The sequence below is a fragment of the Carcharodon carcharias genome, chromosome 1 (genome assembly GCF_017639515.1).
Source record: "Carcharodon carcharias isolate sCarCar2 chromosome 1, sCarCar2.pri, whole genome shotgun sequence".
In the NCBI taxonomy this organism is placed as follows: Eukaryota; Metazoa; Chordata; class Chondrichthyes; order Lamniformes; family Lamnidae; genus Carcharodon; species Carcharodon carcharias.
The window spans coordinates 41,198,099-41,222,647 of record NC_054467.1 but is presented as its reverse complement, the minus strand read 5'-3'; the positions used below and the strand labels follow the sequence as shown (position 1 = coordinate 41,222,647).

Below are 24,549 nucleotides of genomic sequence, written 5' to 3'. Positions count from 1 at the left end.
AGTGGGAAGTGTACAGGAAGTGAAGGCTGGGTACTGCTGAAAGTTGAGTGGGTGTGTGGGCTGATGTGATGGAGTACACTTAGCAAGACAGAGTGAAACATGGGGGAAGTGGCTGAGTGTTTAAAGCACAGGATGTAGTTGAATCAGCAACGTACTCATCTTTCTGACCTGGTTATAATTATTAAACCGATTCCTACATTGCACCCAATACCTGGGCACAGCGCGCCTGTTACTCACCTTCTCTGCTATCTCCAACCACAGCTTTTTGGTGAGAGCAGCAGGTTACTTCCTTCCATTGCTGGGGAAAAGTACGTCTCTCCTATTCCAGACTGCACCCAGCAGTAATTCCAGCAAAGCATAATTTTAAATCTTGGTACTGCCCTTGCCCTCTGTTCACCATTTCTTCTGAACATCTTCAATTTCTATCTGAGCCAAGCCATTTTAAGTACTTCTGCAGTAAAATTTTTAGCTCAGCGGGCAGGCACGTGCCTGACCCGCTTAAGTGGAAAATGACGTGCATTGACATCAGGCGATATTTTGTTTAGCGGGCGTGTGCTAAAGTTGGCAGTGTGCCTGCCAACAATTAAATGGCCTGTTAAGGCCACTAAATGATCAATTAACTTGAATTTTTCGCTGTCCGCCCAGCCTTACAGTTGGTGGGTAGGCGAAAATGCCAAGCGGCTTTTGCATTTTTTAGGAAACCTCATCTATGGGTGGGATTTTTTTTCCATTCGTGGGATGTCAGCGTCACTGGCTAGGCCAACATTTATTGGCCCATCCCTAATTGCCCATGTTCAGAGGGCATTTAAGAGTCAATCACATTGCTGTGGGTCAGGAGTCACATGTAGGCCAAACCAGGTAAGGACAGCAGATTTCCTAGTGAACCAGATGGTTTTTTTTAACAACAACCGGCAATGGTTTTATGGCCATCATGAGACTTTTAATTCCAGAATTTTTTATTGAATTCAAATTTCACAATCTGCCATGGTGGGAATTGAACCTGGGTCCCCAGAGCATTACCCTGGGTCTCTGGAATACCAGTCCACTGACAATACCACTGCCACCACCTCCACTTAATGGGGTTTCCTAAAATAAATAAAAATAGAATAAAAATTTTAAAACTTAACTAATAACATGTCCCTGCTCATGTGACAGTGGGGAAATGTTTCATTACATTTTCACTTTCTTTATTTTTTTATATAACACTTCATCTACCTGAGGCAGCTCTGTGCCTCAGGGAAATTATGAAGTGCGCATTCGCGCGCATGCATGAAGGTTGCGCTTGCCCGGCTCACACTCCTCCCCTCGCTCATGTTTCAGGCCCGCCAGCACGAAATTGCCTTCCGCCCCTGATCGTGGGTGGCGGTCAGCTTCCTGCCCGCCCCTCCGAGCCCGCCCGACAGTGGTGAAAATCTGCCCCTGAGACCATGTCACGTGGGTGCGTATCACATCCCTGGAGACTTGAAGCCTAGATGCCAAAATTCATTGGTACAATTAAATTGATATTGCAGAGTCTATCTCACCTTGTTGACTTCCATGTTTCACCGATGCAATTCCACCCATCCTGCTCGAAGGCTACCTTCATTTTAACATTGAGGCTGTTCTGTTTGTCATAAGAATATACTTCTGTGTTCCAAATTCTAAATAAATATAGATAAATTTTAGTGCTAAAAGTATTTTTTTGACAGCCCGATATGCTTACTTTGTTCTATTTCTCTTGCACATTTATTTCAAAAGCTTCTGTGTGTGGTATGTTTAATGACTATTTTTATCTTTTTCTAACTGTTTTTGTTGTCATTTTGATTATATTTGCTATGTTCCCTGAGACTCTCAATGTGAAATATTATGTTCCTCCCATGTTTTGTGATGTACGAGGGAAAAGAAATGAGCAATCAGTTCTCTTTCCTGAATGGGGAAGACATTTTTTCTAAAGAGATGTTATCCTCATCTGAAACTTTGATAGAAAACAGCTTCATCAGCTCAATCTATTAATCTATTTATTCTAATGCTCTTTGTCATCACTTCAAGATTTACTCTCTATATCATGATATATCACTGATGCCTCTTGACCACTTCATATTGATGAAATTAAGCCTCCCAACACTCTGGCAGCCAATGTTCTGACTTGGCTGCTGTGTATGTTATAATTGCTGAGATTGGTCAACAAATAACTTTGTTACAGTTGTTTGTTCATAACACTCCAACTTTTGGGGCAGAATTTTACATTCGGCATGTGGGGGCTGGCCCGACACACCGGAACATAAAATGACGAGCGATGATGTTGGGCATGCGTCCCGACGTCACCGCGCGCAGTCGCGATATTTTGGTAGGCGGGCAGGCTATGAGGACGGAGGCGCGCCCATCATTAATTAACGGGCCAATTAAGGCCCTTGAGGCACCAATTGTCTTTGATTTTACGCAGTCTGTGCGATTTCCGGAGTGTCACATGGGCTCAAAGGGCAGGCGGATAGGCTACATTTTCAAACTCATCCACAGGCCGGATAAGAGGGGAGTGGGCGGGCTCACTAACGCGAGTTGTTAGTACTTTAGATTATAACTTACTGCTGTTTGCTTGTGTGCACAGGACAACTTCATTTCGCTTCAGATCTGCTTTGACAGAAATAACAGGCTTCAGTTCAGGACTCCGGAGGAGTCAAGAACTTGGGGTCTTCCAGGTATCAGACAGCCATCCCTCACCCTGGGAATGGGAGATTGTGGTCTCTGCTGGAGGCACCTCCTGTGAGGTGGAAGAGAGGGCCAAAAGGGGGAGGTGGCCAGGTGTCTCTATCCAGCCTCCAGGGGAGTGACCTGTGGGAGGACACGTGCAGGTACAAGAGGCACAGGGCCAACAGGAAGCTCAAGGTGGAAGGGGCCGAAGAAGATGCCACTATCCTGCTGCCAGGGTTTACAGGTGGCGATGCCGCTATCTCAATATCTCTGAGGTGCAATGCCGAAGGAGGCCCCGCCTCTCAAGGGAGACCTTGACCTCCTTCTGTCAGATGATGGGTCCTGAGATCAGCTCCAACAGTGAGGGTGGACACCCCGTGCCAGTGGCGCTGAAGGTCACAGTGGCCCTCAATGCCAATGCCTCCAGCTCTTTCCAGGGGTCAGTGGGTGATCAGCTGTCCACAGTTGTGTCAATCTGGTGACAGAGCTCTGTTCAGAGCACACATTGACTTTCATTCATACCGCATGAACGAGGCCAGCCAGGCGGAGCGAGCCAGAGGTTTTGCTGCGATTGCAGGGTTCCCCCGCATTCAGGCAACAGACTGCACACATGTGGCCATCAAGGTGCCAGTGGGTGAGCCGGGTGCTTCCGTCAACAGGAAGGGATTCCACTCCATGAACGTGCAGATAGTGTATGACCATAGGATACAGATTCTGCAAGTCTGTGCAACCTACGCAGGCAGCTCCCATGATGCTTACACCCTGAGACACTCCCAGGTGCTGAGGCTCTTCAATGCTCCAGCCTGACAAGGTGCTGGGTGACAAGGGCTATCCCCTCAAAAGGTGGCTCATGACACCTCTCTGCCATTGAAGAACAGGCCGAGCAGCGGTACAATAGGAGCCATGCCTCCACAAGGGCAGTGGTAGAGAGAACCATCGGTCTTCTCAAGATGTGCTTCCAAAGCCTGGACCATTCAGGGGACGCACTGCAATACTCCCTAGATCGTGTGTCACTGATAGTGGTTGCATGCTGCGCCCTCCCCAATCTGGCGCTAGAAAGTGGAGACGCAGTGGAGAAAGAAAGTGTTGACGCATCTGCTCTGGCAGCAGATGATGAGTCCGGTAGTGAGTCCGAGGACAAGCACACTCAGGAGAACGCTGGGGGCATAGATGCTGACCTGGGCAACCTCCAGGGCAGCAGGGACACCTGGGAGGCTTTGACCCAACGACCCTTCAGCTAGCCTACCATAGATGAACCGCCACCACATGCCAGTGCTGCAGGCTCCATACTTGATACTTGACAGGAACATTTGCTTGGTGAAAAACATGGGCTATGTGCTATTTCAATAAAGTTCAGTGACAAACAGGTCATCCATAGCATCATGGGTTACCCTTCACCTGCAGAACTAATGAAGCACCCAGAGGCTTGTTGAACACAAACACATTTAATGGTGTGGTGCCTGGCATACATCAAACCAATTAAATGGAAAGGTGTTCTCCATCACACCTACTCATAACTGACTTAAAAGTGAGGGAAAAAAATATTACCTGTGATAAGTCCGTGTTGTGCTTGAGGTACTTTAAGTTTGCATTTGCAGGTGCCACGTCTAGGTGCTCCCCCTTGCTGGCACCAGCATTGGAATCAGCCTGCTCATTCTGCTGTCCTGTTGGCTTTGATGAACTTGGTGGGCGTCCCCTGGCCCATAGAGCCTATGCTGGCCCTGCCTGGGAGGGAGCGGCCAGTGGCATAGCTGGCATCTCCTCAGTCACCGCAGCCTCATCGGATGCCATGGTCAATGGCAGAGGAGCTGCTGCCCTCATCTAGAGCACCTTGAGAGGATCCCGCAGAGATGACAAGCAGCTTGTGTGCCAACGTCAAGTTGCTTTGGACCTCCCTGCTCACCATTGGTAGATGGGCACCTAGCTGGGATACTGGGTGCCCAATCCATCTCCCACACTGATAGCGACCACGTAGGGTCATTACTGATGTGAGGGCTGGTAGGTCCGAGTGCATCACCGGGAAGCCCTAATTGAGCTCCTGTAGGAGCCTCTCCATGAGAGTCGCCACTGTCTCCTTGGAGGAGGCAGTGCGCTCAGCCATGAGGGTCATTGCGTTGCTCATGCTCCGCATGGACTCCTCCGCAACGAAGACCATGGCACGCATTCCCTCATGTATCTCTGCCAGATCCTCCCGCACACCCTGCTAGACTTCCAGCATCTGCTGCCTCAGGGATGACTCCAGAGGAACATCATCAGCCACTGACTGAGCATGTTCCTGGCCCCCAGCAGTCAGAGGACTGCTGGGGCCCTGGGCACTGTCTGCCTCCACCTGCACCTCAAGAGAGTGTGAAGTGTCCTCACCGCTGTGCACCGAGATACTATCGCCAATCTAATGCTCACCGAGGTGCTGGTATCTGCACTGGTGCCTGTCTGGCTAAGAGGGTGTGACACTGGTGCGTTTATATCCTCTGTATCCTCTGGGGTCTGCTAAGCCTGAAACAAAGAACAAGAGCATGTCATTAGTTGAAGTCATTACACTATTACTGTGCATGCCTGGTACCTGAATCAGGGTGCCCTCATCTTTCCATTATCAATAGGGATTCCATGTTCAATAGGAATTCCATGTTCGAGGCTCACATCAATATAGAGATAACAGTGGAATGGTTGCTGTGACAGACATTCTGACCTCAGTGCACTGCACTCTTATCTCCCTGTGGCACCCCAACCTCACTACGGCCGGTTGATCTAGGCACATGGCAGTGCCTCCTGCCCGTACCTGGACAAGATTTAAAAGGTGGGGCAGACCTCAGCCAGACCGCAATCTTTCAGCATTGTTGTGGGATGTCCTCTCCTGAAAAGAGAGGGGAGCATTGATTAATCCACCCTATACCTGCATTGCCATTGCAGCCTGGCCAAACCCACATAAGGAACACCTCACAGGGCTCAGCCGATTCATGATCCTGGAGCTGCAAGACACTCATTCCAAGCAGCCAGGGCTCAACCCTTGCCCAGATGCTGCCTCATTGACATTTGCCACTCACTCATGCTCTAAGAACTCTGAGGCCCGTGGTGGGGGGGTGCTAAATGACACATGCCAACACAGTACTCACCCTTCCTGATCGCAGGAGATCATTGAACCGCTATGGCACTGCACCCATGTGCGCCTCACCACATCATGGGAGCTGACCCTGGATGCCACCTCCTCCCAGGCATTTTTGGTGAGGCGGGGGGGGGACCTCCTCCTCCCATCCCTGGGGACAAATGCATCCTGGCGTGCTGCCACCTCCTCCAGGAGGGCAGTGGGACACTTGTCGGAAAACTACAGGGCCGACTGCCCTGCTGACCTGCCCTCCCGTCTGCCGTGTTCATCACTGATGTTCTCCATGACTGCAGCCCTCCAAGTCAATGGCAGCCTTCGCGTGGCTACTGCAGTCGCTTTTGAATTGGTTGCTGGGTCGCCATTGGACCCGGTGGACATTGAGCTCCCACCCCTGCCCTCCCCTTCTCGCTGATGCCGGAGTCGTGTGTTACGCAGGACGGGCCTTAATTGGCCCGCCCATGTAAAATGACGCTGCGGAGCCGATTGCGGGCGGCTCCTGACCACCTGCGCCCGGTCCCACCGAGCCCGCCCAACCAATGTAAAATCCTGGCCCTAATCTTTTTTTTAAAGAAGTATCCTTTTTTGTCTTAATCTTTGTCTCTTTATCATATTCAATGGTTAAAAGCACAAGAGGAGACCTGCTCTCAGGTCATCGTCAAATTAACTGTTGAGTTAACTGCTAGAAGGTGCAGATTAGGTAAATTTTAAAAATTTATTCTTGAAATTTGATTGTTGCTGACAAGGCTAGCGTTTACTGCCCTTCCATAATTGCCCTTGAGAAAGTAATATTGAACCGGCTTCTTGAACCACTGCTGTCCATGTGATGTAGGTACACCCAGAGTGCAATTTTTCTGTGGCAGTTAGTACAACTGAGTGGCTTGTTATGTCATTTCAGAGGGTAGTTATGAGTCAGCTGCATAGCTATCGCTCTGGAGTCACATGTAGACCAGATCAACAAGGGTGGCACATTTCCTCCCTGGAAGGCCATGAGTGAACTAGAAGGGTTTTGACGATGAACCAGTAGTTTAGTGGTCATCATTGATAAGACTAGCAAATCTATTGCAGATTTATTAATTCATTGAATTTAAGATCCCCCCAGTTGCCACAGTGGAATTTGAATTCCTGTCAATGGAGCATTAGTCTGGGCCTCTGGATTATTCATCCAGTAGCATTACCATCATACTGCATTACTAATAGCTAGGAGTATTTTTTAAACTGTAATAAGCACTTTGAGTTCAGATGGCACTGTCGTAGGTTACGATTCAGAAGACACCATCCTTCAAATCCCTCAGGTGTATCTCAGCCTTTATGCATGCCTAGTCTCTCTCTAGCATTAGGTGAACAGAATTTTTTCCACTTTGAGACTCTAATCTTGAGAACTTTTCAGTCCTATAGTAACTAGGAGAATTGGGGGTGATGCTGGTAGGACTCCTTGAATGTCTCCCTGTGAGCAAATGCATGGTATTCTGGAACACATGAAATTTTAAGAGCAGGAAGAGACAATTTGGCACAACAAATTTATTCTTGTTTGATTGATCCTAATCCCATCTTCCTATATTTTTGCATCAATCCTCTTTTTCCTTCAAAGCCCATTTGTTTAACCCAAACTCTGTTAGTGTGATGCCCTTCGTTGGTGAGTTATTCTACATTTCTTTAACCCCTTTTGTAAAGTAGTTCCCTGTTTAATCCCTGATGAATAGTACAGATGACTATTTTTTCCAATATTATTTTCATTCTATTTTGCTTAATTTTGCATTTTCATTTATGTGAGCAGTTTATCTAGCTCAACGTCATCAATTTTCTTCATAGTTTTGAAAATTTATATTGCCATTTTGCAATGAAGACAATGCAAATATCATTTTGTTTACTCATTAATGAGATTCTGGGGATCTACAATTATCTTTGACAAGAAAGTAATAACTTTGCTAAAAGCCCCAGCTTTGATTCCAATTTTGTTCTGAGTTAGTAGGTAATAGCAATAGTAATGGTGGAGGTGGTGGAATGTGCACCAGAAAAGAGAGGGGAAAATAAGCTTGAGTTCATGCACTTGAACTTAGTCTAGTTATCCGTGCTGAAAAATGATATTGGGTGAGGAGAAGATTGAACTTTTTAAAGTTGTAAATGAAAAATTAACAGCTGGGCATTTGTACCCAAGTGCCTTGAGGAGAGGAAAATAAAAAATTGAAAGGGAGTGCCTTACAACACATACTTTTAATTTTGTTGGGTTCCTACGACACGAAAATAAAACCAGTACTGTGTTCAAAACTTTGTTCTTACTGTTATTCTTTAAAATGAATTTTCTGCTGAACCAAAAAGGATGGCTGCTACAAGTCATGTGACCACAGGGTTGGGCCTTTGTTCTGGGAGTCACTACAGGAGTTACAAGCACAAAAGAATTCCTCTCTCAGCCTGTGGAATCTTACACCTCATTGTACAGACCCCTTGTAATCAACGAAAGCAGAGGAAGTGCAGGCGAACTGGTTCGCCCACCAGAACTGTCACAAAAGAGTGAGATTGAAATTCATACTGGAAGAGATGCCAATAACCACCTTGTCTCTCTCCTAAGGAGGAACAATTCAATTCTGTCCAGAAGCAAAGGGTGGGATTTTCCAGTTGGTGGAAAATTTGACAGAACAGCAAAAACAGGTGGGAATTTCCGATCCCACGGGCAGAAATTGATTGTTAAGTTGCAATTAACCATTAATGTGACATGTCACAGACCCAAGCCTCCGGCATCTTTGGACAGTTTTCACATTACATCTTCATCCTCACAAACAGTCTGCTGTTTAACATCCAACTAGTGAATCCCCGAAGAAGCACAACTCCAGGCAGAACAATAACTTGCTCCTCAAGCTTGTCTCTGCTGGAAGATATCCTATCATTGCTTGCAGAACCGATCCAGTCTCTGTGTGCCTACTTCATCTTGCAGCAACAGCACCAACTGTAAAGCGAACTCTACAACTCCAGTCTTCAACCAGCTGAACTTGAACTCATACTCTGGAAATCACGTGAACTAATATTCATTTCTGTAGTTCTTGTACCATTATTATCCATAGTTATAAAACTCCTTTTTCTATTTCCCCTTTATTGTATGCGTGCATGCGTGCGTGCGTGTGGTGTGGATGTGTGTTATTAGTAAATTGAATAACAAAAACCAAGGGCTTGGGAAAACACACCACCAAGTACTTTAAAAATAATTCAAGACACCTTCTACTTATGGGCAGGTGGTGAGTGGAAATATATACCATTTGCCTGTCTCTCTCCTGTTCTCAAATACATGAGCATTATACTGATATGGCCTCTTTCGTTATTAGGAAAATTGAACCCAGAACTGTAATGTGATTTAACAATTCATATGCCATATTGGTCTTTTTGATAAGTTTGGATGCTATTCCTAAGCAAACGCTAGTGATATTAAATATGATATCCTTTGTAGTGGTTTTTATAGCATTAAAAAAGACAATATTTTGTTTACATGTTATTTAATAGCCAGCAGTTATCTGCAAAATGAAAAGTTTGGATACATAAGGTGATCCTGCATTGATCAATACCTTTTCGTTGTTTAGGTGTCCTTGTCAGACATAGGAGGGATGGAAAATGTGAAACTGAAACTCCGGCAGGCTGTCGAATGGCCACAAAAATACCCAGAGTCCTTTACCAGAATGGGGATTCAGCCTCCGAAAGGAATTCTGCTTTATGGGCCTCCTGGGTGCTCTAAGACGATGATAGCAAAAGCTTTGGCCAATGAAAGCGGACTGAATTTCTTGGCTGTGAAGGTAATACTGTACAAATGACAAAGTTTTTAAACAGATTTGTTTTATTTGTTCACGGAATGTCAGTGTCGCTGGCTGGGCCAGCATTTATTGCCCTTGAGAAGTTGTTGGTGTGCTGCCTTCTGGAACCACTGAAGTCCATGTGGTGTGATGTAGGTACACCCATAATACTGTTAGGTAGGGAGCTCCAGGACTTTGACCTGGTGACACTGAAGGAATGCCAATATAGTCCCAAGTCAGGATGGTGAGTGGCCTGGAGCGGAACTGCCAGGTGATGGCAGTTCCATGTGTCAGTTGCCCTTGTCCTAAATGGTAGCAGTTGTGGGTTTGGAAGGTGCTGTCTGAGAAGCCTTGGTGAATTCCTGCAGTGCATCTTGTAGATAGTACACATTGCTGTCACTGTGCATTGGTGGTGACAGCATGTGGCTTGGAGGAGAACTTGCAGGTGGTGGTGTTCCCATGCATCTGCATATTGCAACAAATTGCAGATATTACAGCAGGGAGTGATGGAGGTGCTGCCTGTACCTCGGCTCTGTTCTTGAAAGTTCTATTTTAAAAAGTTAGCATTAATGTCTTTAAAAACAGTACAGTTTAATTTTGCTATTAGTGGACCGTTATTGTAAAGGATGCCCAGCAGCTACGGATGAGCTATAACTTGATTATTTTTTAAAACAACCCAAGACATTTCACAGGAGAGTAATCAGAAAACAATTGACATTGAGCCAAAGAAGACATTGGGACTATTTTTTCAATTTAATTCTCAGAAGACAGTTACTCCTCTACAAATACTTTTATATATATTTTTTATTGGGCCTAGGGAAGTATCTTCAGGTGCAGCTATGGTTCACTTCAACACTAGTTGATGAAGAAAATGGGAGAATTGTCAAGTGGAGAGCTCAGTGGGCAAAGTTGGCTGAGCTTGTGTTCTGCCGAACCACTTGACTCCAGGCCTCATTTCAACATTGGCTCAAACACGGGCATAAGCTAAATTACAGGAGAGATAAGAGTAACTGCCCAGGATATCAAAGCAGCATTCAGCTGAGCATGAGATCAAGATGTCCTAGCAAAATTAAGATCTGTGGAGGTTAAGAGGATATCCCTCTTATGACTTGAATCTATGAGATGATGGCAATGCATGTTGTGAGCCAATTATTGCAGCCTTAAGATGTTGTTGCAGGTGTTCTTGGGATCAGCATCCTTGCCGAACTATTTCAGTGGCTTCATTGATGATATTCTCTCTGTCACAAAGTTAGAAATAGAACTGTTAGTTGATGAGTCAACAGTATTCAGTTCCAATCACAACTCCTTGTGATAATGAAGCTCCACTCATCAGCTGGACCTGGTCAAAATCAAGGCTCAGGTTTACAAATGCCGGGTAACACTCATACCACATAAGTGCCAGACGATGACCATCTCCAAGAAGGAAACGTCCAATCTGGCCTTCACCATTGCTAACTCCTTCCCTATCAAGTTTGGGGGTTGGGAGCCACTATTGACCAGCCATATCAATACTGTTGCAATAAATGTCAAGTGGCTCAGCCCCTCATTCTTTATAGTTTCTCTAATGGATGGGTACAATAACTGCAATAACATTCCAGAAGTTTGAATCATCCAGGAGAAAGGATTCTTCCTTGTTTATTGCCTCTGCATTTGGACTTAATCTCCACTCCACCACCAATAACCCACTGCTGCTGTAGGACTTACTATCTACATGATGCACTGCAGTGACTTCCCAAGTTTCCTTCAACAGCAATTCCTAGGTCTGTGAGTAGCCAACAAGGGCAGCAATACCATGAGAATACCATCACCTCCAAGTTCCCCTCCACCTTCACCACCATGTAACACACTATCTTGGCTTGGGCATTTATTGCCCTTAATGACACTGGTCAAGATTCTGGCCATTTTCTTATTTGTGCTACGGGCATTGACTACTTGCTTGGGTGTGTTTCCATGGTCATTCGATGCCCCAACAGGTAGCCATTTTTCATATGCTAACCTCGATTTTGCATGTCAATTGATCCCTGAGAGGAGGCCTTACAACTGAGTCCAATGTTGTCTTTGCCTGGCAACCATGCATGCACTTCAAACAGCTCTCCCTGGACAATGGTCGGGAATGGGAATCGAGTGCATATATTCAAAATACCTTACTGCCTGTATGTCTGTCCAGCATTTTACTTGATGCACACAGTTGACTGGTTGTGTTTCTGTCAAGTTAGTGCAGACCCCAATGGATCTGTTGAAAAGCCTTCACCCACTATGTCATTTTCCTTTTAGATAAATTTAATAGTTTTTTTGAAGAATTAGGATAAAATGTATGTGCCTGTTGCAGTGTGCATGGATTTTCTGAAGCCTAGATGTTCGTTGAATCAACAACATTGATCCCCTGCAGGGCAAACCAGTCAGCCCAACTCCCCACTTGAGCCCTGTAGGGCCACTTTTTAAAATCACTTCAGCCAATTTGTTTGAGAAATCCGATTAAAGAGGAGAGGAGGCTGGTTCATAAGAGTGATCATAACAGATCAGTTGCATCCAGGATTGTAATCTGTGGTGCAGCAAAAGGATTGATTAACTAAAGGAGACTATTACATGAAACAGAAAGACTGAGCTATTGTTTTAGGTCCAACTTTTAAGACTCCAGTGGAATGTTACCAGAACAAAGAACTAAGAGTAGGCCATTTAGCTCCTCTAGCCTATTCCACCATTCAATGAGGTCATGGCTGATCTGTGACTTCACTTCATATATCCATAAGAGTATGGTATAAAAGGATGAAAGTTGAATGGCAGGCAGAATAAACAAAATGGGAGCTGATGGGTTTTGCTTGAATTTGAGGAAGGTTGGAATTGGCATACTCACTTTTGCTCTCTATGTATATTTAGATGATTTTGGACTTGGGGATAGGGAATACAACATTTAATTTTGCAATAAAAACAAAGTGCTGGAAATACTCAGCAGGGCTACAAGCATTTGTGGAGAGAGAAACAGAATTAACATTTCAGGTTGATGATGACCCTTCATCAGAACTGAGGAAAGATAGAAATTACATCTCTTCATGATTTTAATTGCTGTTTGGTGAACAAAAATAACCTCAATGTTTGGTAGACAAAATACATTTTTGATTAGTTATTTTAAGCATAAGAATGAAAACAATACATGGTTACTTCATACAACAGATCATTAAAGATTTTTAGTGACCTTAATTGCTACTGCATACAACTTGTTTGACTAACTGATGCAGATTCTTGTGAACATTTTCATTATGTCCTTGTCTTGGTAAATTAGATGCTCGAACTGTTGATTGGGTACTCCAAGGTGCCTGGCACTGCAGTAGCTGGCATCTGCAAGCTCTAATTCTGAACACCAAAACAGTGAGGCTGCTTCTTGAATCATCATTTGGTGCTTGTCAGTCACATTAATGACTAGAAAGGAAGATTCCCTCAAGAAGAAATGTTACATGTTCTCTTTTTTTTATCAATAGGAAAGAATGGGATAGGGATAAGAATTGCTGGTAGCATAGACTTAGGCTTGCCAGAAATAAAACCTATGAAGAAAACAAAGTACCACAATTTTAGACTTTTATATGGAGATATGTGAGTAATGATACTAATGTCAAACTTTGAAGAAGACATCATTCTCCTGTGTTTTGAAAGAATGCATTTTTTGTTTGAATGCCAAACCGTTCAATGTTATGCTAGTGTTTCTGAAAACCTTCAAACTGATGAATTTTGCTAAAATGCACAAATGGGTTAAACAGTCAGTTAGTGTTTATAAACATATGACCTTTTATTTTTTATTTTATCACCACATATAAATATTTGTGTAATTTTCTGTTGTAACTGAACCAATAGATATGGATGGTAAATTTGAGGTATTTGCACTCAGAAATCCATCAACAAATGGATTGCTCTGATATTGTAACATTGATCTAATGACTGTTCACTGCACTTCCTCAGCACACAGTGCCTTCGCATGCTGTAGCGCTTATCCAATCTGTATAGCTGCACTTGTTTAGCTTAAACAAAAACAGAAAATGCTGGAAAAACTCAACAGGTCTGGCAGCATCTGTAGTGAGAGAAACAGAGTTAATGTTTGGAGTCCGTATGACTCTTCTTCAGAGCAGGGCTCTGCAGAGCAGAACAGGACCCTTCAGAGCTCTAAAGAAGGGTCACATGGACTCGAAACGTTAACTCTGTTTCTCTCTCCATAGATGCTGCTAGACCTGCTGAGTTTTTCCAGCATTTTCTGTTTTTGTTTCAGATTTCCAGCATCCACAGTATTTTGCTTTTATCCATATGTTTAGCTTAATTGTATGGAGAATTATTTTCGTCTAATATTTTGAATAGTTGCCATCATGCCCTTATCCACATCCTAAGAGGATTAACCTTGTTTTCTTTGTAATGTCCTACAGGTGAAAAAAAAATTCACAACACAGGGTATCTGAGAAGCACTCTAAAAATATTTAAATAAAAGTAAATTTAAAAAGTTAAGGGAAGTTAAATGGGGAACTACCCTTCCATGCTTTTGCTCCCAGCCTATCTCACATTCTCCCATCATACAGTAGTGGCTTCTCTGTACAGGGATGTGCAGTCGGAATATGGTTACAGAACACTATCAATGACACATTGGTTACATTGCCCAAATCCTGAACTAATCTCCTCGAGTAATACTGCATTAAGACTTCAAGAGGGCCCCCAAATTGTATATAAATTCAGCTGAATCCCAATTTTCAGTGTCTGAGCTTGGCTCATTTATGGCATTCTCATTTGAGTCGAAAGGTCAATGGTTCAAGCCACACCATGGATTTTAGTACATAATTAGTCTGTCACTTCAGTGCTGAGGGTGTGCTGCATTAACAGAGCTGTGGCCTTGAAAATTAGATGTTAAACCTAGGCCCTATCTGCCTGCTCAAGTGGATTCTAAAGAAGCTGTGGCATTTTTTTGAAAAAGAGGACCGAGTTTGCCAAATGTACTTAACTTTTTTCCTGTATCGGACACCACAAAAAAATTATCTGGTTAGTCGTTTGATTTGTTATTTGCAGGAACTTGCTGCCACTTTTGTGCCCATAACTAAAGTGACTGAACTTCAGAAATCTAATGAATTAGTAGTAAAGTGATTTGGCTATTTCTGAGGAAGTAACTGCAATTTTGTTTATTTGTTCATTTCTAAATTTTAAAATTGGCTGCCTCTTTGCCTAAGTCCTTGAGCAATTTGTTTAGGGCTTTGAACACAAATAAATATTATGTGATCAAAGATAACTTCCTAAACTGCTCTCATCTTTGTGAACTTAGCTTGCTTTCCCAAATACCCAGTTTTCTGCCTGCTTTCTGTGTCCGAAACCAATGGTGAGGCACAAGTAAAATAAAGTGGTCGGATTCTTAAAAGAGTTAGGCAGATACAAGGCATAATTTGTGTACAGAAACTTGCATTTCCATAGTGCCTTTAGCATTGTAAAATATCCCAAAACGCTTCACAAGAGCGTTTTGAAACAAAATTTGACACCAAATCACATAAAGGGATATTGGGGTAGATGACCAAAAGCTTGGTTAAAGAGTTAGGTTGTAAGGAGCATCTTAATGGGGGATAGTGAAGTACAGAGGCAGAGAGATTCAAGGATGGAATTCCAGAGCTTATGGCCTAGGCAACTGAAGGCACGATCACTAGTGATTGAGCGATTAAAATGGGAGATGCATAAGAGGCTAGAATTGGAGGACTACATTACAAGTAGAGATTTCTAAAGAGACATTATTTCCACAACAGGCTGGAACTAGCGATGCAACCCCAAGGATCAGTGCTTGTGCCTCAGCTATTTACAATCTATATCCTTGACTTTGATGAGGGCACTGAATGTAATGTATCCAAGTTTGCTAACTATATAAAGTAAGGTGGTAAAGTTAGCTGTGGGGAAGATGCAAAGAAGCTGCAAAGAGTTACAGACAGGGTAAGTGAATGGGCAAGAGCATGGCAATTAGAATATAGTATAGGGAAACATGAAGTTATCTACTTTGGAAGGAAAAATAGCAAGGAAAAATATGTTTTAAATGGTGAAAAACTGGGAAATGTTGCTATTCAGAGGGATCTGGGCATCACTGTACACAAATCAGAAAGTTAACATGGAGGTGCAAAACAAATGGCATGTTAGCCTGTTTTGCAAAAGAGTTAGAGTATAAGTGAAGTAGCCTTACTGCAATAATATAGGGCCTTAGTGAGAACACACCTGGAATATCTATGTACAGTTCTGGTTTCCATATTAAAGAAGGATATGCTTGCCTTGGAGGGAGTGTAACAAAGGTTCACAAGACTGATTCCTAGGATAAGGTGATAATCTTATGAATGAAGATTGAGTGGACTAGGCTTATGTACAAGAATGAGCATTGATCTCTTGGAAACATATGAAATTCTTAGGGACTTTGTTATGAAGTCGCATTTTATACAAATATGACTATGTATTCACTGGCTAAAATTCACTGCTTAAGTTTTAAAAGGACTAAAACAGCAAGCCATTAAGATGGTCAAAGAGATTCAAGTTACTTTTATTTCTGCACAGACTCAGAGTTACCTCAATTCTCTGGAAAGTTCTTAATTAAAAGATCCTCGGTTAGGTGCCCTCCCTTGAATGGATATGCTGAGACTAAACCATTAGCGGTATTCGCACCTCCTATTGTCTTTGGACTTAGCAAAATTTAAAACCCATGTTCCCCCAGACTCTCGCTATCCAAGCTCATTGCTTTAAAAAGAGCTGCGGAGAAACCAGTTCATCATAAGTTGGTGTGAACAGCCACCATGCATTCCCCATTGCCTAGCACTGGCTCATATCTTTGAATAATTTCTGTGGGCAATGGAAGCATTGATAATTTGGTCACATGATCAAAATGGACTTCAGCTAACAAATCTTATTTACTCTGAGAACCAGGGAGAAATAAGTCAGTCTGGAAACCAGCAGCACAGCAGAGCCAGGAGACAGAAGGTCCCAAATGGGCACCCTCTCTGTGTCCCTCTCTCTCCACCCATCTTATAAGCTCGGGCCCTGTTTGCTGTTGACTATCCATGTGCCACAAGCAGAAATTTTTAAGAGAAAATCAACCCGACAGCTGATTTCTCCGGAAGATGAGATACATCAACTGCCAAGATCTTTAAGCTGCCCCTCCGCCAAATGCTGAGGGGCCACTGAGCCAGCCTGAAACCATCCAAGTAATCAACTCATATATCTTTAACTTTAATCAAACTCTTAAAAAGCCTGCTTAATCTAACCTCCCACTCCATAACACATAGGTGTGTGTGCATGAAAGTTGGAGCATTTTTATTATTTTATTTAAGTTAAGTGCAATAAATACTATCATCCTCTTAAAACAGCTCAAGAAGACCTGCTTGTAGATATCTTTTACAGTAACAGGACATAAACAGCTTAACACTTACTGAATTGGCAAGCACATCCTTTTTTAAAAACCTGTTGCGGACAAATGGGGAATGGGAAAAATGAGGAGCTGTCCTATCCCACCTCACCTGATCATAACAAGCCTGACAGGGCAAGGTTGGGAGAATGTCTCTCCTGACTGGGGAATCTAGAGTTAGAGGCTGCAATCTCAGAATAAGGGATCAACCATTTAAGACTGAGATGTGAAATTTCTTCGTTCAAAGTGTTGTCGATCTTTATAAATCTCTACCTCAGAAAACTGTAGGTATTCAGCGGTTGAGCATATTCTAAACGGAGATCTATAGATTTTAGGATACCAAGGGGATTAAAGGACACGGGAAGGTGGAGTTGAGGTAAAAGATCAACCATTGATGGCGGAGCAGGTTTGAAGGGCTAAATGGCTTACTTCAGCTATTTCTGTTCTTGTATATAACATTGCTTTTTGTTACTTTCAGTAGATTTTATGCAATTATCTTTTTTTGGAGGCTTGCCTTTTGTCCTCTTTGATAATGCTGAGTGGGGCCAGCTCAATAGACTCTTGATTGTGTTATGCTTAGAGGGATGATTTTTTTTTCTGGAAGAAAAACTCATAACCAAATTTTCAAAATCATGTTACTCTGTCTTCTCAGAAAGTTGTCTGCAGTTACCTGTGGATTGTTTATATTTTATGATGCGTTTTCTGTGGAGTCTTTCTTTTAAGGGTTGATATAAAAAGGAAACTCGCAAATGCTTAAATAAAAGTAAAGCACTAGAATTGGATGGCTGGGTCAGTCAGTGCTGGAAAGAAAAAATCTGATATTTGTTTGCTGAAGATGGGACCTGGTACCACATACTGAAGAATCCAACCCGAAATGTTAACCTGGAGTATCAAGTGCTCACAGTCACCCACTGCATATTTCCAGCACTTTTAAGTTTTTTAACGGTCAGACTAGACCAAAATGTAAGTTCTATTTTAAAAACAGAAAATAATGGAAGAAAGAATAAGAAAGGCAATCTGCTCAATCTGGAAACTGTCCAGCTAGACACACAGTATTCCATTAGGATCTCCTGAGCTGACAAAAACGGATTTGCATTATTTTGAACTTTTTAAGGTGGCAGGTTTCTGTGCTGGGTTATTCATTTACTTGTTTTACTCTATGCCAATGTTCTGAATCATGGAGCTACGTTTATTCTGTATCAACAATGTGCCTTAATCTGAATATCAAAACTCTGGCTATTGGTGCAATTATTTTATTCCATTATGTCCTAGCCATTCTAATTTTTTTTTTGCCTGGCATTGTCAAGTTAAGCTCAAATATGGGTGGTTTTATGTGATGGACCTACGTCCAGCACCTACCCTGCTGAAGCCTCTTAAACCAAATTTATGTTGGATCCAGAGAAAATAAACTTATCTCAAGCATATGAGTTGGTTTTGGAATCCAGTTCTGGAGTAGAGGGACATTATGCTTAATCACATCTTGTATCAACATAGACTTTCGAAATATAATGGTAAGAGAAAATGTTCATTTGGACAGGGAAGTGTGTCAATGATCTTCAAGTTTATCCCAGTTGGCATGAGTTGGAACTAGGATTAGGATCTTCGCATGTTTCTCAGAATTTCCAGAGAGACTACTGGAAGAACTTTTTAAAGGTGTCAGGGTTATGGTCAGGGAGTGTGTGGGTGGGATAAGTACTGGACAGCAGGGTAGCAAAAGAACTGGCATTGTTGGGACTGTCTGAAAATGAATGATCCATATAGAGGTTTGCTTGAAGTGAAACAAGGGTAAAATGTTTTTGACACATTTCAAGGAGTTTTTAATTCAATAGCAGGAAAGGTAATGTTTTACAGATAAAACTCCTACATCTATTTTATATGGTGCTATGTCTTACTATGATTTTGATGTTAGTATTATGTCATGGACAGAATGTTTGTGTGAAGGAAATGTGAGTTTATGTAACCTGTGTGTGTGCAACCCAATTAAATATTTTCAGTAGCAAGATTGAGAGTTTAAAAATTATATTTTTTATTCTCACACACTCCTCCCAAACTTCAAATGCAACATCTCACGCAGTCATCCCTGCACACACACACACACACACACACACACACACACACACAAACACACACAAAGATTGGTTACAGGTGAAGGTGGTACACTTGTAGTCGTTTGGTAATACAGAACTTGATATTGTTAAAAAAAGACACTTTGTCAAAGCTTTTCGCCTTGCACTCATCTGGACCATCACAAGAATACAATGTCAGGGGAAGCAACAACTTTATACTATATGAGAAGAGAGTGCTGATTGGTTGGCAAGTGGACACTGATTGGTAGAGGCATTGTCACAGAGAATGCACCAGTAATACAACTGTACAAATTATGGGTAACTCAGTCTCTAGGTTATGATCTCCAGTCTTTTGTGAACATGCCTGAGTTCTTGAAGGAAGTTTGTGTTTTAAAGTTGAAGCAAGGGTCTTGTAAACCAAAGGACTCTCAGCAGGATGTGAGGTTTCCTGTCATTGATTTTCAAGAAGACTAGTTCTCAGGTGAAGTCAAAAGTTGGAACAGGTTAGGGGAGTTCTCTTGTCCAGGATTTCCCACTTACAAGGTATCACTGTTAATTACCTTAGCTGCTTGAATTACTTGCAGGTGGTTTGAAGGCTTTGGTGAGACTATCTGCAAATAGCATGTGTTGATTTTTAAATGCAGACAGAAAACATGGCTGTCTCATCACGTGACTATCTACAAGTCCAAGTCCTTATCCAAATAAGAATGGTGTTCGTGTTGATTACAACATCCTGTGTTATGGTTTAACACCTTGAGGGTTTGAGACAGTCAGTGTCTTGGTTCTTGAATGACCCCTTCAATTTGATAAACTTGAATTGGTTTCAAATGGAAAAGGCATTGATTCACATCAGTCTGGAATATTCTTTTTGCCCCCTCTTGAGACAGGGGAATGATTTCAATCCATAAGAGAAGTTAAGTGACCCTTGCTGGTCATCTTTTCAGTCCTTTGTGTCCAGCTATAAAATATAAAAATGAGTCTGAACTTCAGAATAGGACATGTCCGTACTGGACAGTTGTCTGAGTTGACTGAAGGATCAAATTTTTATGTTTCAGTATCCAAGCCACAGACCACTTTATTCTGCATCTCCTCACTTTACTGTATGAAGGATAAACATATAAAGATTCAATAGGATGGATGCCAGGAAATGTCGGGAAATTGTGATCAGATGAAGAGTGATCAATACAGAATGCATTTTAATAAGTGCTGGACAACATTATACAGAATCTTTTGGCAATAATAAGCTAGAAGGATTGAATGGCCTTCCTTCTCTATATATGTCTTCTGACATTCCTGAGCTAAGAGATAGTTAAAAGCCAAAATGACATGGTGAATTGGATTGGAGCTGGAGTTTCTTTGCATCTCACAGTGTGAACTTATGAACATTGTATTCATATTGTCATGGAGATGCTGTCTCAAATAACTAGACTGACCTTATCAAGTGTGAAATTTAAAAATTAAAATTAGCCAGAATGTGCCATTTTTGGTCCAACATTGAAGAAAATGAAAGTCTCAATTTATTCGCAGTCATCTCTTTGTTACAATGTAAAGGGGGTATTATGATGAAAATACAGTTTCTGTCCTGTGTGAAATATAAGGAAAAGCAGGAACTTGTGTTTATATAGTGTATTTTATTGCCTCAGGATATTCCAAAGCAATTTACAGCCAATGAGTTACTTTTGAAATACAGTTACTGTTATTTTGTAGGCAGGTGATTTGTGCACAGCCCAGTTCCACAACAAGAGACATCCCTGCAAATCTGCTGTTGATGGTAGTTGAGGGACATATGTTGGTTATTACACTAGGTGAAACTCTCTTGAGCTTCGTCGATTAGTGCCATGGGGTCCTTTACAAACACTGGAACGCAGATAGGTTTTATTCTCTCAACCAAAGGGAAAATGTGTTTTTCTTTAAATGTAACTTCAATATAGCTGAAGTAATGTGAATGAGTGCATTGTTTGGATTATCTATATCTTTAATAATTTCTTAATTTTTTTAAAAAGTGTATGAATACATGAAGCTCTTTTGATTCAACTGTGTATCAGTAAGAGTTTTCTGTATAGATACTTTTCCTTGATTAAGTTGTTTGTATTTAGAACTTAATGATGTTAGATTACTTGATGTCTGGGTCAGTCCTTTTTGAGATGTTATTTTATCTGAGGTTGCAGACAGATCAAGTTGTATAAAGGTATATTCACTTGCGTTCAAGTTCAATTGTCAACCGCCTTTCCATGGTTGACACAGTGATTCTGAGAAATGGGCTGGAATATTGTCTCATCCATATCCCTCATTATCTTGTGTTTTATTGCCTTTGTTCTATTATCTTATAAAATAAATATTTTACTTTTAGCCTGAATAAAACAGTCTGGTAACATGGTATTTTACTGGCGTCTGAATTTTTGTAAAGGCAGAGAGCCTCTTTGTTGTTGTGAAAATGGCTGTGGAGGCCTGGATTTAGAAGTCCCACTCTCGCACAGCGCCTACCATTTTCATGGAGGGAGAGGGGAGGTGGTGGTGGGTTCCAATCTGCACATCAGTGGTTAATGAAGGCAGCTGCCTCCAGTCATATTGATTTTCGTCAGCTATGAGTGCGAAACACGACATGCAGAGATTAGACCTGGTAGAAATAGACCTAAACTTTGCAGGATTGCTTGGATAAGTGGTGTACCTTTTTAGAGAGGTAAGGTACCTTTCTGGACATGGTTCCTGGAACACCTTTGGAAGAGGTCAGGAGCCCTTTGAGACAGGTAAGGTGCCCATTGGGATTGTTAAAATTAGACATGAATGTGCATTGAAAGTACATAACCTCATTGGAACTGTCAAACTCATTGGAACTGTCAAGCTCTCAGGGCATTTAAAGCTCCTGCCTGTTAAGTATCTTAAAAAAAACACATATGGGCAAAGGGTGTCTGCAGTGTTTAAACAAAACAGTGCTTGCTATTTCACTCTAACTGTTGACATAAGCCTGGTTTAGTGCTGTGTAACTGATTCCACAACCTTCCATTATCACAATGGGGCTGCCTCTCAGTTCATAGTTTGATTGAGAGATCCAAGTGGCTATAGACTCTTTGAAGTAGGGTTATGAATTCCAATGCTTGTTCTATAAGGGATTAACAGAAGTTAAATGTAGTGAATGGGAATTTTTTTTTGACAAATTTTTTTTGAAGTAGTGAGTTCTTCAACAGACTATTTTATTCTCATCTCAACATGAGCCCAGAAGTCAGCCCATGTAGGATACTGGGTGAGTTGGCATGGAGGGTGTGAGAGCAGAGGGTGATGGTTGGGGACATAGGTTGGTATGAGTTGGCACTAAGCTGGCATTGGGGCTATCAAGGCCCAGGGGAGATGAGTGGAAGAGCATAGGTTGGCATGGAGGGTATTGAGATCGGTAGAAGGGCGTAGGTTGGTATGGAGGCTATGAGACCATGGTTGGGGGTGGGGGGAGAGCGGGGATTGGTGGATAAAGGAGCAAAGATTGGCAAGGAGGTAATAAGAGGCCATGGGGTGTGGGGGTTGCATGAGGTAGCATGGGTTGGCATGTATGAGGCATGAGTGTGTGAGGGATGAGGGCTGGAAGGCTGTTTTATTTTTATTGTTTTTAAGAAAAAATTTGACACAATGCCAATGCCTCCACACTCAGTAGCCTCTGCACTCATCCAGAGTTGCCCGCCACGACCCTCATTTTCACCCACACACAACCCCCACCCCCAGATGAAAATCCAAACTTCTGGGGCACTTTCGGGTTTTCAGAGTTGGGAATTGTCTCGACTCTGAAAATTCAGGCCAGGGATTTGAAGTGGACAAGAGAACTCGTTAGGCATCCTAAATTCTGTATGTTTGTTCTACTGTAATGAAAGACTAATTTTTATGCCTATGGCATGGTATCCCATTTGTGGAATGCTTTAGGGTACAAGGTTCAGTTCATAAGAGACTTAGTTTGCTTATTGGTTTTTTTGTTTGTTGCTATGAAGACAAGCTCAAAGTGTTACAAGAAGGTTCAATTCATATCAAGTGTAATACAGCATAAAAGTGTTTCAGATTCAGCCATCAATTCAGAAGGATTGTACTTGTGCGGAAGAGAGGGAATAAAAGTTTCTTTCAGCTGACAATATGAACCTGTAGAATCCAAGAAAGTTGGATGCTGTTTCACTTGTTACTGATCATTCTGTGCCATTACCACAAGTGCTCTAAAGATATCATAGGAATTAATAGGTGAACATCAAACACTCCCTGTTCAGCGCCCCTCTACTCCTCTCATCTCTATGTGAGTGCAACTTAGCTGATTGGTTGTTGACCTATTATGTGCATCCTTCCGGCTTATCCCTGTACTGTGGTGACTGACAACAGTGCCCTTGAGGAGCACCAATTGGAATACTTTGAGGACTAGCCCAGTTTGAGGATTGGCCGAGTTGGAGAGAATTATTCAATCTCCAAAAATGGATGAATAGGAATCTTAGAATGCCTGCTGCTCATTCCAAAACTTCGGGGAGCAACTGCTTTTCTCTTGAACAATTGAGTAGGATAATCATTGTGACAAAGTGATGCAGGATTTGTTCTATTTAAATTTAATTAGGTGTGACCTCAACCTATGTATAATGTTGTGTAATATCTCTTGTAAATGTTTGTTGTTTTATTTATAAGCTATAATGCCTCTGTGTACTATCTATAAATAACTAACTAACTTCAGTTTCTTCTTCTGATTAAGGGACCAGAACTATTGAGTAAATACGTAGGAGAATCTGAGCGTGCTGTGAGAGAAGTAAGTTGGACAAGAATGCTTGATATTGTTCACATTTGTGTTACTTGTCATTTGGCTCTGCAATGTAAAATGCTTCTTTTAAAAGCATTCATTAGTACAATGATTTGGAGTATTCCTGATGGACAATTCAAAAAATCTGTATAAAAATAATATTTTTTTTGCAGTGTCTCTAAAATAGATCTCATTAAATTATTAACAACAAACGTTTTTTAAGTTTCCTTAATAAAATGATTAACTTTTGTTGTGTACAATCCTCAATATATGTCCTTTGGTGGGTAGGACACACACATTTTCCCCCTTCCTAATTTTCTACAGTGACGGAGTCTCAATTAAATAGAATGATGCAGTTTCCCACCCACAACTCGCCAGCCAGCAGGACCACGAACAGGCATCAATAAGCCACAACCGGGAACTATGGGGATGATGCTCAGCAGTTAGTGGGACTCGTGTCTGTGATTGGTGATGGTGGGTGTCTTGATGCGATAGTAGGGGAGGGAGGGCCAGGCTGGGAGGAGGGAGTCAGGTTCAAGGCAAACCCAAGATTTCCTTGTGAGGCTTGAAGGAGCACCCCCCTGGCCCAGAAGAAAACATACTCGTTGGGCCTATTCCGGCCCAGAGGTTCGCTCCTAGCAGGTTTGCCTGATTGAAAAAGCCAACAATGCCACCCTCCCACCAAACCTATCCTTATGCCTCAGACTAATATTGCAGATTGGGTTCTGCTGATATCATCAGTCCCAGTCTCTATATTTAGATAGAACAGGTCCCTGCTTCCTTCATGTGGCTGCCCTGCTCACCTG

The 24,549-nt window shown here is 42.3% G+C and overlaps 1 protein-coding gene across 3 annotated transcripts in view; it reads left to right on the top strand.

The window, feature by feature from the left end:
* spata5 (spermatogenesis associated 5) overlaps positions 1-24,549 on the top strand; it is a 496,065-nt gene that overhangs the window by 83,306 nt on the left and 388,210 nt on the right. For all 3 annotated transcript variants that reach the window (XM_041196527.1, XM_041196518.1, XM_041196509.1), the window contains 2 exons: positions 9,334-9,543; positions 23,699-23,752. In XM_041196527.1, coding sequence (XP_041052461.1) covers positions 9,334-9,543; positions 23,699-23,752 — 264 coding nt within the window. The remainder of the gene's footprint in view (positions 1-9,333; positions 9,544-23,698; positions 23,753-24,549) is intronic.